The 17708-nt window shown below is 40.9% G+C and overlaps 1 protein-coding gene across 1 annotated transcript; it reads left to right on the forward strand.

Annotated features, from left to right (window-relative positions):
- The first annotated feature begins 13202 nt into the window (after window positions 1-13202).
- On the forward strand, window positions 13203-17325 carry nptx1l (neuronal pentraxin 1 like). The gene is made up of 5 exons (XM_008416649.2): window positions 13203-13709; window positions 13915-14122; window positions 14649-14893; window positions 15312-15491; window positions 15890-17325. Exons 1-5 carry the CDS (start codon window positions 13263-13265, stop codon window positions 16109-16111), a joined length of 1302 nt encoding a protein of 433 aa, XP_008414871.1. The 5' UTR covers window positions 13203-13262; the 3' UTR covers window positions 16112-17325.
- Window positions 17326-17708: the final 383 nt, after the last annotated feature.

Consider the following 17708-nt stretch of genomic DNA (forward strand, 5'->3'; position numbering starts at 1 on the left):
CTGACTCGGTTTAGTTTAAAACGTTACTTTCTTGCACTGTCTTTTTTGCTGTCCTCTTACAGCACATAAACAATCTAAGACACAAATTTCTACTCACCAAAGTGAGTGAACTGCATTTAATCCAGCTTGTTCTGCCTACTTGCTGTTGCTCCGCAGCTCCGAGCGTTGGTTCTGTGCTCACTGATCGGATCTGACTGCTGAAACAAAGAGTTTCAGACTGGAGYGCTTCCACTTCCCTGGCTCTCATGCGACACCGAACGCAGCAGAACTCGGCGTCGTCCGTAAGAGGATCCATCCATTAATCCTYGCTCGACTACTTCGTCAGAGAATTTCACTCCGAATCTTACAAGATGTCAAACTGTTTAATAGAAATCCCCAAAAGATTTAGATTTCCAAACYGAAACTTTACAGAGCGAGATGCGTCTGAGGCGAAACYRAAGAGAGGAGTTTTGAGAAAAGAGTTTTATGCAGTGATTGATTTTAATGTAGGTAGAAGGTTGCAATCAATCCCTTCTGAAAAGTTTCTTCTGATATCGCAAGTCAGTTCCTGCAACTCAGTGGTATTTATAGTCTCAGCCCCTTGAACTGATTGGACTTTAAATATTTGTTTTCATCAAACAGTACGGAGCATGAAAACAAAGTATTTCCCACAAAAGAGGCTGATGAGCTACTCTGAAATGTTTCCTGCCTCATTCACGATTCTGAAAACCACCTGATTGTTAAACTTGCCCAGCCAATGTTCTGCTGTAAAATAAAGTCCATCATCATCATCATCGCACTAAGATGCTCAGTCACACCTTGTGCTGAGACAACAATATTAACAACAAAGACGCTGCTGAAATCCAAGCTGCCGAAACCAATTTGCACATCTCATTACGCTGCGACTGTTTGTGAGCATGTTAAAASCGTAATCTCACATGATTTATGAGGCTCAAACAACGCAAATTAAATCACTGGCGGTTGGTAGTATTTGGAGTTGGTGTAGCGCAGCAGGYGGCCGAAAGGAGATGAGGAATGAACACGGTGGATAGATGAACTCGGATTTTACAAAAGTGAACATGACGGTACAGAGCCAAACGAACGTCATAGTTACGGCTCATCCGGAAAGTATTCACGTTTCCTAATTTCAATATGTTACAGCCTTATTCCAAATTGTATTAAATTCTGTTTTCTCAAAATTATACACACAAATATCCCATGTAGTCGGCTACACATACTTGTTGTGGTGTCCCACAGGGATCTGGACCGGGGCTCCTGTCATTCAGCATCTCTCTTTCTTTAACATTAAATCAAAATATCTATCTATCTAAGTTTGCTGGCATATGTTAAAGTTGAGCAATGTTTGAAGAACGTGACAGTAAAGTGGTTTGAACTTATGAGACATCAAAAGGATTGGAACAGTAGCACATAAATATGCAATTTACTTATAATRAAATATTTATACGGTTTATTCTGAAAGCTCTTTAACTTAGATTCAGGAACTGCGTTATTAATCATGACAAAATTTGCTTGTCTTTGTAATGTAAAACAGTCACCTTATCTCTTAAGTTATTTATTTTCCGTTTTTGCGTTTTTTTTTTCTCCAAATGTCAAAAAGCAGAGCTTAGCAACTCTGGTCCTCAAGGGCCAGAGTGGCTTGCAAACTTTTGAGTCCATCCAACACACCAAATGAATCTATCAAATGAATGCTTTATGACCAGGAGTTCGCAGAACCTGCCAACGCCAAGGAAGTAATTCAGTTTGACGGACACCRACCCTATAAGACCGGAGCTTCAGTCGCCACATGTCCTGACAAACTTGTGTTTGTTGAACTTAAACCATTTGAATCATTTTGCATTGGTGTATGTGGGCAGTTCTGTGCAGAGTTCATTCTCTGCAAGACCTGCTTCTAAATTCAGGTCAGCGAGGTTAACRATGAGTTGAAAATAATTCATGGTCAAATTTCAAGACTTAAAAATTTGGAACCCAGCTCCAACTTGAGGACAACACATGGACACACAGGACAARCAACTCAGACCTAGACGTAATCTCATAAGGTCAACTAAACTTCTATGCATGTTTTTGGAGTGTGAGTGGAAACCAAACTAATCAAAAAGGCCACTGAGATGGAGGGAGATCAATCTTCACTTGATGTTCCCTTTGTGCTAAAGATAAGCTGCCGTGTTTATCTTTGTTTCGACCGGCAACTTTTAGAATATTTACAGATCTCACTTTGGGCTCGAGAGAACTCCTCAGATAATTGAACTGAGGACAAACTCCTTTTGCGTGTTTTCAAAGACCTGTTATTTGACTGATCTAAAGTTAGTTGGGAGTGCGGACGTATTTGTCGCTATCTTTTATCCTCACCTATTTAGAGGCAAAGAACACAGAAGAAGTCCAATTGGAGAGGTTGAAGAAGCACATGAAAGATTAATCAGTAATGGAGGTCTTATTTTAGAAGCAAATGGTGAGGGGTGAGGGGTGTTGCGGTTSTATTATTGATGTTGTTGTGCAAGTGGGGGCTTTCTGGTTCCCTCCGGGGGGAGGGGGGGAGAAGCCCTGCACCGTGTGATTGCGTGTGTGTGTAGTGGTAGTTGCCTCTGGTGAGAGGCCATTGCATTAAAAAGACATAATGGGCAGAAAAAGGTGAATTATCTGGGGAAACTAGTACTAAATCAGATTTGAATCTGGCCAGAGAGACCGAGAAAACCCCGGAAGCATTAAAGGAGGAAGTTCTAAAAAAGAAGAAGGGGATTTCTGCAGTCGACTGGACTCAACTCCCCACARAGACAGAGCTGGTGCACAGAAATATTTGCCAACACCTTCTGTAACGGTTTTAGTATTCCTTACAGATGTGAGGCTGGCTTTTCTCCAGCAGAGAAATCACAGAGGAGGCACCGAGTCTGCTCCTCGCCGAACGCGCGGAGGGCAGCTCTCCTGTACGAACACCAGCGTCTTCTGGAYGTGCAAGCTTGATGGCTGCAGCGCAGATATGTGMGAGAAACTGGGAAGTGCTAATTTATGCAACGTCTTGGGACCGGCGGTGTTTTATCACAGGTCGCYGATTASCATCACATTAGAGGCGCCGAAACAAGAATCGCTTCATATTTGACCTATTTAGACTGTAATACTTTAGGGTTTTTTTCCCCAGGCATTTATTAACTTTTACATGCACTGTTTTAAATATTTCAAGGTGGCTGACCTGCTTATGTCAAAAGTGACTAAATAAAGAATCTGATTGCTAAAGTCGAGACCTGTTATCACACACATACACTAGGACATGTGTGTGTATCGACAGTATATCCTGTAACTCTGGCTGCAGGTTTTTCTTTTTTTTTATTTGTTCTCTAGAAAATCTGATTCTTTTGTTGATTTGAATGTCTTTCTTAGGATCAGGACAACAAAACTATTTGTTATTTTAAAAAAAAAATCCAAGTTAATTCTGAACCCAATTGGATTGAATGGTGTTACTGTATCAAAATGTCCTCTAAATTATTATTCCCAGCTTGTGCACGTTTACTACGTTACAACCTGGCTATTGCATCATTGCGCCGGCTGCCATTTTAACCGGAGTGTGTGTGTGCGTGTGTGTGTGTGCGTGTGTGTGTGTACGTGTGTGCGTACACTTTTGAAATCCTCTGTTGTTTAGGGATGTGTCACACTACAACTAACAAACATCTGCTTCCTCCAAAGAAAACCTTAAAGCATGGGCCTCGGTTTCACCGCGTCTAAAAGTGCTCTGTTTAACTTCATGCTGATCAAAGCGAATGAAGTGTAGGTGACGTTGAATCTCAACAAGTTTTGCAGCTTTAAGGCTCAACTTTTTCTTCACCAGCCCTCAACTTTTATTTTATTTATTTTTTTCTCTTTTCTACTTTGGGTGCTCCAGCATGATGTTTTCAGTCTTTTCTGCACAAAAAAAAAAAAAAAAAAACGATGCCAGACAGAGGCCTTGAGCAAGTCACTCACTTTCCTTTTGTGTTGCACAGCAAGAATCTGTCTCTTCATTAGACAGCATCTTTTGACAGCGCTTCATGCCTCCACAGCTTCTTTGACAGCTGAGCCGTGCGCAAGCCCCCCACCTACACGCTGCTCACGCATGGCTAGCTGCGCTGCGTCACGTACACATGCCAGGAGCATATAGCAACCGTCTCCATGTAAAGTTACGCTGAAATCAACTAAATATAGTGCAAACTGAGCAACGTGTCTGGATGTACTGTAATTTTCGCTCGTGTGACATTTATAGTTGCACCTCAGCAAAACTCTGCCAAACTGTTTGGATTCTCTTTCTTTTTTTTAACAGTAGCTCTCTGTAATGACTTGAAAAGCCTCGTGTGGCAAATCATTCCAAATTTCCCGCCTGATGCGTGTCTGGGAGAGCAGCTTTTCCGGAGGATAGCCAACAAGAACGGTTTGATTTAAAGTAATGAAGAGTCCGGGAGTCAACCTTCGACAGTGCTGGAAGAATCAGAGCCGAGATTGAAATCCAATCCACAGGGCGATTTGTGATGTGAGCCTGAGAATGTCTGATGCTTAATTCATAATGTAGCATTCCCTTCAGGTGCCGAAAGAGAACGGCGCCTCATGAATTCATCAAAACGGCACGCAGAGCAGCAGCGGCGATGATAGGACGAAGAAAGATCACTGGGCAGAGCGAAGCAAGTGATTATGTTTAAAGTGGCCTCATCTCTCCATGCTCTTCTCATCGCAGCCACTAACTTCGGTGAGTTTCTGTTGTGATCGAGCACAACAAAGTAGTGTCACGTTGCTAAGTACAACTAAATCTGAAAAGCTTGTCATGGGAATCTCTTGTTTGGGAATCTCGTCCCAAGACTGTATCCGTCTTGGGACGATGTACCCATCGGTTTTTCCACATTTATTTACAGACAATGATCCTCATTCTTCTTTGCAAATCAGCTTAAGTTCAATCTGACTGGATGGAGGGAACAGCGATTTTCAAGACTTGTCACATATTTTCAGTTGTGATTTAAGTCTCGTCTAATGCGAGAATACATTTTCACCTAAATCATTCTATTGCTTCTCGGGCTAAATGTTCAAAACGGTTGCCATTTTGAAACTTGATTCCCCTCCTCCAGTCTAGCGTCTTTTACAACCTCTGGCAGGTTTTCTTTCACCAACACCTCATATTCAGCGTCATCCATCTCTCACTCCTCAACCTTTTTTATTTTTTAAATGGGAGACATTTAACCTTTCCCTTCCACTTCTTCACTTCCATCACATGTTGTCCTGTCACACGAAATCCAAAGAAAGTGCATTCAAGTTTGCGACTACAATGTCAGAAGATGCAAAAGATTTTAACTGGAGCTTGAATTAAAAGTTGTTTGCATTCCTGCACCCGACTGAATGATGGAGGGGTTTGTTAACGTGACACAGAAAATGATCAATTCATTGAAAAATTCTCAAAAGAGGTTGAGGTGCAAAGTGCAGCCCACTACAGATCACAAACATGTATTAATGCCGGAGCAGAAACACAATAAGAGTCAAAAAAAATAAAGTCAGCAAGTAARAGCGCTAAAAAACTTCAAACAGTGAGCAGCGGTAGGAGAGGAATAAGAAAAATGTTTAATTTCTGTTCTGTACACATATCAAAGTCCAGACATTGAGAGATTTTGTAGAAAGATTATTAAAACCACAAGGACAAAAAGAATGCAGCATTTATGMGCATATATTTAGTGAACTTCAGCAGTGACATAACACCACAGTGGCTGCTGGTGGTTTCCGATGTGGCTCACTGCCAAAGTCATCTTTGGCCCTRACAAGTTTCTGTTGCMTTTCTGCATTTCCAGTCAACGGGTTGCGGACACCAAGCCTTCGTTCTGACGCATCGCTAAAGCTGTCGTGTCGKGTGCAGTGTAAGCGCTGCAAGAAACAGGTTTAGCATTTCAGCACGAGATGCGTTTTTAAAGTTACTACTCAGACTTTTCTGTAAAATCAATCAAAGTCATGTTAGATATTTAATTAAGTATTAGTCAGATGGTCAGCTTAGCAGTCTGGGTCTTTGTGCAAATGTATTTTTTTATTTTATACATTTTTCTGGCATGTTTTATTCAGATTCCTGCCTCTTATCTGTACAGAGGCAGTAAAATGACTTATTTATATGTGAAAACACTACTGAGTTGGGGGAAATTAAGCAGTAATATGGCCCACTGGAAGTTTGTAAGGAGGACCAGTGAAGCCTGGAACCCAAATCAAGTCTATGCTGGAATCTGTAAATAGTTTAGCTTCCCTGTCATGTTTGTACTGCTGTCAGCTCATCGACTCCAATCCTGTGCCTCTTGCGATATTAACAGAAATAAACACAAGGCAGAATCCTGCAGCGGAATTTCATATTTCTTCTCTCTGGTCTTGGTTTTGTTCGCTGTGGTTATTTATAGTTGAAAATGAAAAAAAAAAAAACCTAACAAACAAAAGAAACACAATATGTGATTATATTTATGAGAAATGCGTCATCGCTGACTCTATAGCTCTTCCACTGATCAAATCTAAACTGGATTTTTCTRAACTTCAAGGATAATCTTGATGTTTACAAAACCTTTATTCTGTTGGGGAAGAAAAGGGTATTTTTCCCCCCTCAAACAGTGACATGATTGTTATTGGGGCAAAGKGGGAGGGTCAAGTTAGGACTGCCTACGAAGAAACTCCAGTCAACTCATGCATGTTATCAATTTCAGATTTTTCGTGCAGCAAGGGGGGAAAAAAAACCCTCATAAATTTTCATAAAAAATAAGATACCAAAAAACAATATTAGAAAGTCCATTACTTGACCGCAAGGGAAAAACATAAAAAAGGAAGGAAAAAAAAAAAAACAGTGAGGAATTGTAAGTAAAATGTTTTGTCTTAATGAGCCTCTCTGGGCAGTTTTTATTTTTTTTACGACCCACTGCCAGACGTTTCCCTCGTCTCATGCAGCCACTGCATACTCAAGTTCCAGTGACCCTGAAACTGGCAGCCTYTTCCCCTGCTTTGTTTCGGTCGGAGTGGCTGTGGCTCAAGACACGAAATACCAGCTAATTAGGTTTTGCTCATAATTTATAAATAACTTAATTATTCAAATASCATACGCTGCTACCCTGGTAAAATATGGCATTATTTGGAGTAGCCAGTAAAGCTACTTCAGATGTGCAGGGCATTGAACATCTGAATACTATGATGGTTCACATKCTGATTTAAACAGCGTCTCTGTATCTGTTTAAGCCTCTTTTTTTACAYTGATTATGACCTATAGTATTGCATTTATAGCTAAATTCTAAGGTTCACTCCTCAAAGCATTCTTTTTTTTAAATCCCAGTTTTAAAAAAGTTAATGTAACAAACTCTGACTCAACTTTTGCTTCCTTTGCTTTTCAGATGCGAAACACGCGAAGACAGTAAGGAAGAACAATAATGTGTTGTAAATRTCAAACATATTGTGACTGTGGCCATTTGCGTTTGTTGTTTTTTCCCCACTACAGTTCATAGAAAAACATGAAATTTAAGAAAAGAGTGTCATTCTATTTTTTTTTTTTCTGCAGCTATTAGTGAGTCGTGTTTTGGAAAAGTTAAGCCCAAAATTATTCACGTCGACAATAGCTTTAAATATAAAGTGATCTAATAAATCTGACACCAGTTAAAGATGAAAACATCTCTGTTGACTGGGAGTGAACATTGACATGAACATTTTGGAGTACTAACATGACTCAGATGAAAAGCATTTAGGGTGATGGGAATGATGCCTTCCAGTCTCAGAGACTTGGTGCTCATCAGAAAATATAAATCAAAAACAACAGTGGAAACAGCCAATTTGAGCAAATACGAGATGTTTGATCAACACAATGAAGAGCTTTTTTGCGTCACTGCATAGTTTTTTGTTGTTTTGTGTGTATAACAGGCAAGTTAACAAGCTTCTTCCATCAAAAAAGAGAATATTCATACTACTGTAATACTAATAATAGATAAAAAGGATTTTTAATTTAAAGAAAACCCTATCCTACTAGATACCTGTATCATTTTATATGAGTGAAGTGCCTTGAGATGACGTGTTGTGAACTTGTGCCAAGTAAACTGAATTGATTCAGAATTAATATTATTAGTTGAAATTATTGCTTTATATTTTAATCTGCTTAAGCTGCACTTTCATTCCACCTATGATCAAAGAGTGAGTTTTGTGAATTATGTTATTGAAATAAAGTTCTATGATATACCATATGGGATGCCTGGACTACTATGTGTATGGATAAGAACGTGGAGGCTCACGGAGTTGCATTAAAAACGTGCGTCTGCTCTCGTCTGTTTGAACAGACACAGAGTCGTATAGAACATTCGTCCATCTAAAATGATCTGCTCTGGAGCAGTGAGGGGAAAGTAAATCAGGGAGAGAAATCCAGTGGGGGCGCAGTGCCAGCATGTGAAATTACAGCTATTGATCTCTGGTGCTGGCCAATGCATTTCCTCTGTGTATGAATGCATTATTGAGGGAATAGTGCTCAACACAACAGACGGAGAGCGGCCAAGTTTTGACAAAAGCGAAGCAATAAGGCGAGGGTGTGATTAGAACAGGAGCTACCAAACTGCTGCTTTTGTTGTTTTATAAGATCGGCTTCATCGACGTCGATTGTTGCGCTGCCACATTCAGCAGAAACAGCTTGCAGGAGAAATCATCATTTCATCCGAGCTTATTATTATTTCATGAGCAGTGCGGCTAACTGCTTTAGAAGTTCAACAGTTGCCACAGTTTCTTTTTTCTTCTTTTCTTTAAATTGCGGCACAACTCAGTTTGCTTTTGGTCTGAACTCACCCTTATGAAGACACGGGAGCCAAGCGCGTCTGGGAGGAGTGGGTGACCGCGCCGAGGCGCAGCTCGTTTCTGCGGCAGCAACGATTGTTTTTTAGACCTCGGGCATATGGCTCCGAGATTTATTTGTGTGGGCGGCTCTGAATAATTATGTTATATTGACAGACTGAGTGCGTTTCTCTTTTGTTTCAGGGTGGACTGGAACCGGACTATTGTGACTGATTATGCAGACCGCGCAGGAAAACGAAGTGAAATTGAATTTACAGAAACGCAATTGATGCATCAGTTTTACTCATGTGACAAGTAAAAAAAAAAAAAAAAGGAAATCCTACTCTGGATCAAGGACCTGCCAATGATTTACAATCAGGTGTAGAGGTGGCAGAGCATGGATAGCAAAAATATTTTTCATATGCTTATATTTTCTGCTTCATATTTTCATTATATATGCATATATCATCATTTTTTTCATGTTTTGTCCTTTTACTCTTTGGAGGTTTAAAAAAAACAAAGTGCTGATTTGATCTATGACCATCAATATGGTTCAGGGTTGAGAAAACATTTTATCTTACATTATCTAAATACGAAACATCCAACTGAGTTATTCTGCTCCAGTGGAGCAGATCATGAGCTGCTTTTTGTTTGTTTTTACGACCAAACGAAAAGGTTTTACTGAAGTCAGATCTAAGTCAGCTGAACCGAGCCATTCTCGATCTTTGACCAATGTTTTTTTTTTTTTTTCATCGATTCATTTTTATTTATTTATTTTCCAAAACCTCCTATATAAGCAGCCTTCCTGCAAATCTTGCACTGTTACATCACCCCGAATGTCTATTTTTATCACTTTCATGTCTGGCTCAAAAAGCTGTTGTCTGTGCTTCTGTACAGCTTTTTGATCTGTTTTTTATAATAATATCATTGACTTTTCATCTACTCTGGATAAAGAACTGAGAGGAAACTCGCTAAAGCTCTCCCTCTGTCCCATTTCTTTTCAATTGGATTGGGTTGCTGCACTCAAATCGACTGTAATCCAGATCCAGAGGAAAACAAAGTGTTCAGGGGGCAGTAAAGCAACAAATACACAAGTTCTGACAGCAAGTTATGTCACACGTTAAAACACGTTCCTTACACATGTTATGTTAAACACATAACATCGATTCAGTCCTGTGTTATCAAAGTTGTTATGCAATACCAACAACATAAATGCTGTTTTATCAATAGGAGCCGTCCGTGACCTTTTAACCTTTTGTTTCCAAGCAATCGGAGGTTCTTGTATCGTCTCTTTTGGTCTTGATAAACAGATCTTTGAGCTTTTCCAGACTCAGATGTAAAAAAAAMCCCAAAACAAAACAACAAAAAAACCTTTGGTGTCTTTACACAAACGTATTGGAAAAGAAAGATTTCATTTCCGACCGTAGTAAAAGTAATGAAAAAATATTTTTAGCACTCTGTCATTAAGACACAAATGATTCACACTGCTTCAGCCGAGTCTAAAAAATAAAAAATACAAGCAGGAATTTGTTTGAGAGAAAAGAAAAACACTGAAGCACCTTGCAGAGCTATTTATATCCCTTTTAACTAATTACAATCTTCAACTTCAGTGTGTCTTAGTGGGATTTTATGTGATGGGTAAACACAAAGGAGCACATAATGATAAGGGGGAAAACACACACACACGCACACCCCCACACACACACACACACACACACACATTTGCTTTTTTATATATGAAAGTCTAAAAAAAAGAAAAATAGTGATATCCCAAAATAAACTCCAGTGCAGTACGTTCCTTTCAGAGAACAATTAGTCATGACTGTAAATGGAGTTGGAATGCATCCTTTGTGTAAACGAAAGCCTCGGATGTTTGTTAGAGAACAGCGGCGAACAAACAAAAACCAGTAAACACAACAAGACGGCTCGGGGAGAAAGTTGTTGAGAAGGCTACGGCAGTTTATGTGGTAAAATTGTATTTATAAAATATTATTTGAACTTTCCAAGATCAAGCCTCCCAAGAYGGGAACGTCCACCTACGCTCGCAGGCTGGGCAAGGAGAGCATCGATAAGAAAGCAGCCTAATGACTCATGGTAACTGTGGAGGAGCTGCAGAGATTCTCACAACATGAGGTTGGAGAATCTGCTGACTGGACAACTATTAGGTGCCCACATATTTGGGAGGAAAAAATCCATAAAAAGTCCTGTTCACATTCTGCCTGAAGCCATGTAGAACACAGGAAACGTTTGAACAAAAGTGTTGTGGAGAACCAAAWCACAACTTATAAGCTTATATGCAAAACTTTGTTGAGTATAATTACATCACTCTAAGCGTGACATATGGTGGTTGGAGGATTATACTGTGGACGTGTTTTTCTCAGGCCAGAAGAGGGAGGTTTGTCAGGTTCAACAGGAAGATGGGTGGAGCTAAAAACTCCAAGACTTGAGGAAGACTTGGAAATGAGAAGGTGGTTCAAACAGAAACAATATGGGRATAAACATTGATTATTAATATCACAGCAGTTTTACTCATTGGACAGATACCAATTTGATAAAAATGCTGGTAAAGACTGGTGAAAACACTTCAGCCTGTACCTGCAGTGAAAGGTGTGCTGTYCTTTTCTTTCTTATTTTTAGTCCAAATGCTAAAAAAACAACAATAATAATAAAGTGTGGAATGGAAGTGTGTGGTTGTATTGACACAAAATATGAAAAGCTGAAAAGATCATAAATGTTTTTTCAAGGAACCTCACGTATCAACAAGTTTATCCTCCCCAAGAAAAAAAAACTGTTGGGTAAAACTGGGACTACATTCGATGATAAACCGAGTGATTAGGCATCTGGTCTCTCTGTGTCTCATTGATCTGCTGTAGACACAGCTTCTCACTCTTTTCCTCCCAATAGTCAATTTCCTTTGCTTTCTTAAAACACACACADATAGGGTACAATGACTGGCAATCTTAACGATCTACAGAAAGTCTGGGAAAAAAAAAAAAAAAACATCGATCAAAGTGTCATCAATGTTTGAGAAAAACAGGTTTGAAAATAAAGAAAACCGAGACAGGTTAGAAACCAGCACGGTATAGCAGATAAAAAGGTATTTTTTTGGCCATAAAATAATCATTTTGGTTTATTTCAAAGCTTTCATGTGAAATAATCCCTCCGGAGAACCATTTAATCATTCAGTTCCACATTCAGGCGTTCCAAAGCGTTCGGCTTCACTGACCTGCTATAGATGGGAGCAATTATCCAGAGAACTTTTTAACCTACTATTAAAACAGTCACATGCAGACCTATTTTTTCTCTCCCCCCCCCCAACATGCACGTACTTTATCTCCTGAGCCAGTTTTAATCTGAGAGCTGGCATGCTTTCATTACATATTAAAATATTAGAGCGATAGAGAGAACTGGTCGACCTTGCGTCAGATGAATTCTGGCTTCATTCGTGTGTGTGTGTGGGTGTGTGTGTGTGTGTGGGGGGGGGGTGTTTGGGGTTTTGAATCCATAAATTGGCCTGTTTGGTTTTATGAAAAGTACAGTCTTAATAGTAATTCGCACGTTATGATCGAATGTGCATCAACTCTGCTTCRACTGCAACAAGTGTAAAAGCAATAGTTTYATAAGTGACTTTTCAAAAGCAACAGATTGCAGGATTTTATTAAGCTGTATCGGAGTAAAGGGGCGGATGTCGGATCTTTTATTTGTAAATCAATGGAAGCCTCACACTTTTGCTTCCACTACACGACTGTGGACTATACTTTGAATTCKTCTGAACATAGAGAAGAGTTCCGGGAGTACGCATGTTTTTTTTTTTGTTTTTTTTGCTAAGTACTCTATGCTAATGCAGTTTATCTTTTATGATCTGACAAAAAAGGAAACAAAGAGGACAAACAGTGAGAACTGGGAGGAGAAAAGAAAGACAGAAAATCGGCTACTGGTAGCTGGAGCTGTCCTTGGTGCTGAGATTTCTGAAYGCAAACTTCTGCTGTGTGTTGGATTCACCCACCTACAGTCCCCAGAGCACGSAGAACAAAATATATACACACACACACACATACACACACAGCTGGCTCCTTTTGGCCAAGCGCCACACTCAAGTCCCTGCCTTCCCCCCTTCCAACAAATCCATGTTTTGTTTCTTTTTCTCCCCAGATGAATAATACAGAGCTAAGAAATGACAAACAGTCTAAGTGATCAAAGATTTAACATGTGGCACTATGGAAGGAAAATRGGTTTCATCCCAAGAATCCAAAGCCACTCTTTCCCCCCTCTTCCCTTTCTCTCTTTCTAAACGGGGCAGCGCGCTTCCCGCCGCCCCTCCGGGTTGTGATGCAGTGAAGCTGCTCTGCGCAGAACCGACCGGGCACGTCGCGTATAAAAGCGGCTGCGCTCGCACWGGCGGAGTACCACAACAGGAGCACAGTCACTGCGGCTCGTCAACTAAAAACAGAAAGAAGAAAAAAAAAAAAAAAAGCAAAAAAAAAGCGGGCGCACACCACGGCAGGATGTGGGCGACGAGGAGCGGCTTCTCCTGGAGACTTTTGCTTTTCTCCTGTGTGTTTCTGGAGAGTTTATCCCAGGACTTTGTCGGACAGACGCAGTTCATATGCACGTCCGTGCCCAAGGATGTGGACATATGCGCGGCCACGCTACAGAACAGCGTACCTGGGGAGGACTTGAAGACCACCGTAATGCAGCTGCGGGAGACCGTGCTGCAGCAGAAGGAGACGATCATCAACCAGAAGGAGACCATACGGGAGCTGACCTCAAAGTTGGCCCGGTGCGAGAGTCAGAGCGGCGGCGTGGAGCCCGGGGACGCGCGGCCCGGGGGCAGGAGGAAAGAAGCGGGGACCAAAAACACCATGGGGGACGTGTCCAGAGGCCCCGCGGAGACTTTGACGCAGCTCTCTCAGACTTTACAGTCGCTGAAGCAGAGATTAGAGAATCTGGAGGTAGGGCGATGCGTCTGGAGACGTTTTCGGCGCATCAACTCTGCGCAAACGCTCAATTTGAAGAGAAATAATCTATAAGTCATTGCAACAATAAAAACAGTTTTCGTATTTTAAAAACACAATATACAGTTTGCGCTTTAACATTCACTTTAAAAAAAAAAAAAAATTGTATAATTGAACTTAACGAGGTTTCGCTCCCTGACAGCAATTCAGCAGGAGCAACAACTCGGTGCAGACCAACAGCCTGAAGGACCTGCTTCAAAGTAAAATCGACGACTTGGAGAAGCAGGTGTTGTCCCGGGTGAACAGCATCGAGGAAGGGAAGCCCGGTCTCAGGAACGAGACCGAGCAGCGTGGGAGAGTGGAGTCCACGCTCACCTCCCTACACCAAAGGATCACGGATTTAGAAAAAGGTATATGGGACGAGGGGGTTGATCTTTTCCATGCACAAGTAATATTTCAGGATGGAAAGTGATTTAATCATTAGTTTATATTCTATCGTTTACGTTGAAATGAACTCTAGATTATGTCTTGCCATCAGAGTAGAATCTCATCCTGCTCCACTTTTTGCAGATTAATTTGCCTCCATTTCCATTTTTTATTTTTTTTAAAGTAATACTACCATGCATCATCTGTTTGGGAGCCCTGTGATGACATGCATGCACGCATGATTGCGTATAGCAAAGACATGTTTCAGTTACCAACGTCACTGCTCCAGTGATGGGTTTATCTGCAACGAGMTTAAAGCAAATCTGGAGCCCTACTATTGTGGATTTGTTGTGTAACGCATAATTCCAATACAAATCCCGAGGTTGTGTGCMAACTGAGTAAATTATAGGTGTTTAACAGAAGCTAAATAGAAAAAAAAAACAATAAAGAGAGAAAGAGAGAAACAGGAAGCATGTATAATGGTCACCAATTCGTGTTCGATGCCAACAGGTCAAAGAGAAAACAGGCCCCTGGATAAGTTCCAGCTCACATTCCCTCTGAGGACCAACTACATGTATGCAAAAGTGAAGAAGAGCTTGCCTGAGATGTACGCCCTGACCGTGTGCATGTGGCTGAAGTCCAATGCGTCGCCTGGAGTGGGGACACCTTTCTCCTACGCGGTCCCGGGTCAGGCCAATGAGCTGGTCCTCATAGAATGGGGGAACAACCCAATGGAGATACTGATAAACGACAAGGTATGGCTCGACGGAAGTCAAATTCTTGACCTTCACTGATTTTAGTCAAAGATATGCACCTTGTACACGAGCAAAATATGCTAATTGTATACCTGACACACACAGCTAAGAAGCACACACCACTTAAGAGTTATAAAGCCAAGTTCGTTAGCAAGTTTGACGTTAGCCTTAGCGCTGTTGCTAAGCTAGAAGAAAACTTAAATGGTTTCATATTTTTGTAACTTTTTATTTTCCTGTTAGAAAGCAAAGCCTTACTGTCCTCTACTGCAAACCACACAAGTAGCATTAGAACAATACTTGATGGCATATTTTGAACATCATTTTTTAAAAATCTGCTTGATTAACAGAAAGCTCTCTCTAAAAGTTTCTTTTTTACAGCGTATGGTTCTGAGATATCATGTGTTGCATCTCCTTGAAGGTTGCAAAGCTGCCCTTTCTCATCAATGACGGAAAGTGGCACCACATCTGCGTAACCTGGACGACTCGGGACGGGGTCTGGGAAGCTTACCAGGATGGCGTCAAAAGAGGAGGCGGAGAGAATCTGGCGCCGTATCATCCAATCAAACCCCAGGGATTGCTAATCCTTGGCCAAGAGCAGGTAACCAAGAAGCGGTGTGAATGCTTCCCCGCTCTTCCTGTGCAGCCGTCTTGGATATCATTAAATAATTTTTCAARTTATCTTCTTGATTTGAAAGCATTGATCAAACAACAGCATATACTCTTATATTTAAAGTTGAACATAAATCTGGTAAACATTGGTCACATGYGTTTTCAGGCTTTATTTGAAATGCAATTATGTGACCTTAATTTTTCAGTGGATTAAAAAGTTTTACCACTATGAAAGCAGCACATGCATAATAATAAGCCAGAATTATGTTGCAAAAAAAAAAAACAAGAAGCAATTAAAATCCATTTAGGATGCAGATKTTTTTTTTCACTTTCTGTTCATGCAACCTCGTGATCAGCCTCATTAAAAATGRATTCTCCTTACCACAGGACACTTATGGCGGTGGGTTCGACGCCACGCAGGCTTTCGTCGGAGACCTGGCGAATTTCCACATCTGGGATCGGAAGCTCTCCGAAGGGGAGATTTACAATCTGGCAACCTGCAGCAGCAAAGCTCAAGTGGGCAACGTGTTTGCGTGGATGGAGACGAGCCTGGACATTTACGGCGGCGCCTCCAAGTGGACATTCGAAGCTTGCCGCCATCTCAACTGAGCTGAGCCGCGAATGAAGAATAAAACATTTGCGAACGCCACTTTTGCCACGGCGGTTAGTCAGCCAGCCTGAAGGGTCAGGAGGAGACTTTTTCAGTGAAGACTAAGTGGAATTTTTTGTCATAGGTGTTTTGAAAACTTTATTTGTGAGAGATCTGGCAGGCTCTTGTGCGATATTCTGGTGTGGGTGTAGGTCACTGAAGAGGTCAACTTTTGGCATCCGGCGCTGCTCGTCAGCACATGTGGTTTCATTTGGGTGAAAAAAAGTAACCGGTGGCACTTCTGAAAGGAAGAAGTCGCAGCGTGAAGGCAAACAAATAACGGGCCGAGTTCAAGCGTGCAGCAGGAAAAGGTCGCGTAGGTTTTTTTTTTTTTTTTTTTTTTAGAAAACTGATGTCACACAATTCAAGGAAAACAAATTAATCTCCAGCGGTCTTTTCTGTCTCGACTGCCAGAGGTTTGCACTGTGGAGGACACGCAGGTGGACTCATCTTTCAGCAAGGTTTGCTTTTGGAGGCTTTGAAAAAGACAAAAGCGTTTCTTGACCACTCTCCTTTCTCTAAAAACCACCCGCTTGACGTGATTTTTGTGCAAAGAGCGACTCTGATCATTGCCAACACATGAGCCTGAGTGCCTTGGGCTGTGGAAAAAAACAACATCTCAGCATATCCATTATCATTTGCAGAGTGTTTGTGTTAATTTTCCTCTAAAACATTTTCAAAAGCAGTCTTGTAACGCTTTGAAATGCAGTCGGACCAGATTGAATGCTGTAAAATGCAATTCGTTTTGCATTTTATTTTATTTTTTTCCACCCTGGTTGCTCGAATTTGAGTGGAAATGTTCCTTTTGTACAGTAACAAGCATGTCTTAACTTCTGCGATGCTGCATCATCATCTCTATTCTTTGCTTTTACTGTCCTTACCTTTAAGTTGAGCTTTTATACTGTATTGTTATATGCTTAAAGCATGGCGACACAGACGGATGATGAAAAAAAACAAACAACAAAAACAAAACAAGACAAAAAAAATCTAGTTTTTGTAATAAATTGTGATACTTGAACCATAGGCAGGTGTATATATATATATATATAATTATTTTTGCACATGTTTGGTATGTCGAATGAGTTGACCAAATGTGACAAAGTCAGAGCTCTTTTTGGGTCACAGTTGGGGCAAAAATGATGAACAGAATAAAGTTGTTACTGATGCAAACGTTGATAGTTATTATCAAACTCATTGATTTCCATTCTCCAAACCATTTGAGTCCAACTTTAGGGAAGAAGTGGGGGAAAAAAAATGGGAGTAGAGTTACGCTCTGTGTTTCCAGCTCAGTGCTGGATAATATCCAGATCCTTTCTAACCAGCTGGGAGAAATAATTCCTCCACTGAGCGCCGGTTTGGGACGAGCCAGGAATCAGCTCAGCTGCTCCTCCTCACTAACCCTCTGAGGGGAGAGTCCCAGGAGGTGTCGCTGTAATTTCTATCCTGAGTAGGGAGCAACTCAATTCCACCCAGATTTCCAAAGAAATGTACCTCCAAAAAAAATCTGAGTAAAAACCAAATGCAGTTTTCAAAGGACGATTTATGGCAAGAAAAGCT

The sequence above is a fragment of the Poecilia reticulata genome, linkage group LG8 (assembly GCF_000633615.1).
Source record: "Poecilia reticulata strain Guanapo linkage group LG8, Guppy_female_1.0+MT, whole genome shotgun sequence".
NCBI classification, from domain to species: Eukaryota; Metazoa; Chordata; class Actinopteri; order Cyprinodontiformes; family Poeciliidae; genus Poecilia; species Poecilia reticulata.

Bases quoted from the DNA above. Each gene is read 5' to 3' on its own strand.
- nptx1l (XM_008416649.2), top strand. From the start codon at position 13,263: ATGTGGGCGACGAGGAGCGGCTTCTCCTGGAGACTTTTGCTTTTCTCC. The intron at 14,894-15,311 runs GTATGGCTCGAC...ATCTCCTTGAAG, and splicing joins AGATACTGATAAACGACAAG to GTTGCAAAGCTGCCCTTTCT. The intron at 15,492-15,889 runs GTAACCAAGAAG...TCCTTACCACAG, and splicing joins TAATCCTTGGCCAAGAGCAG to GACACTTATGGCGGTGGGTT.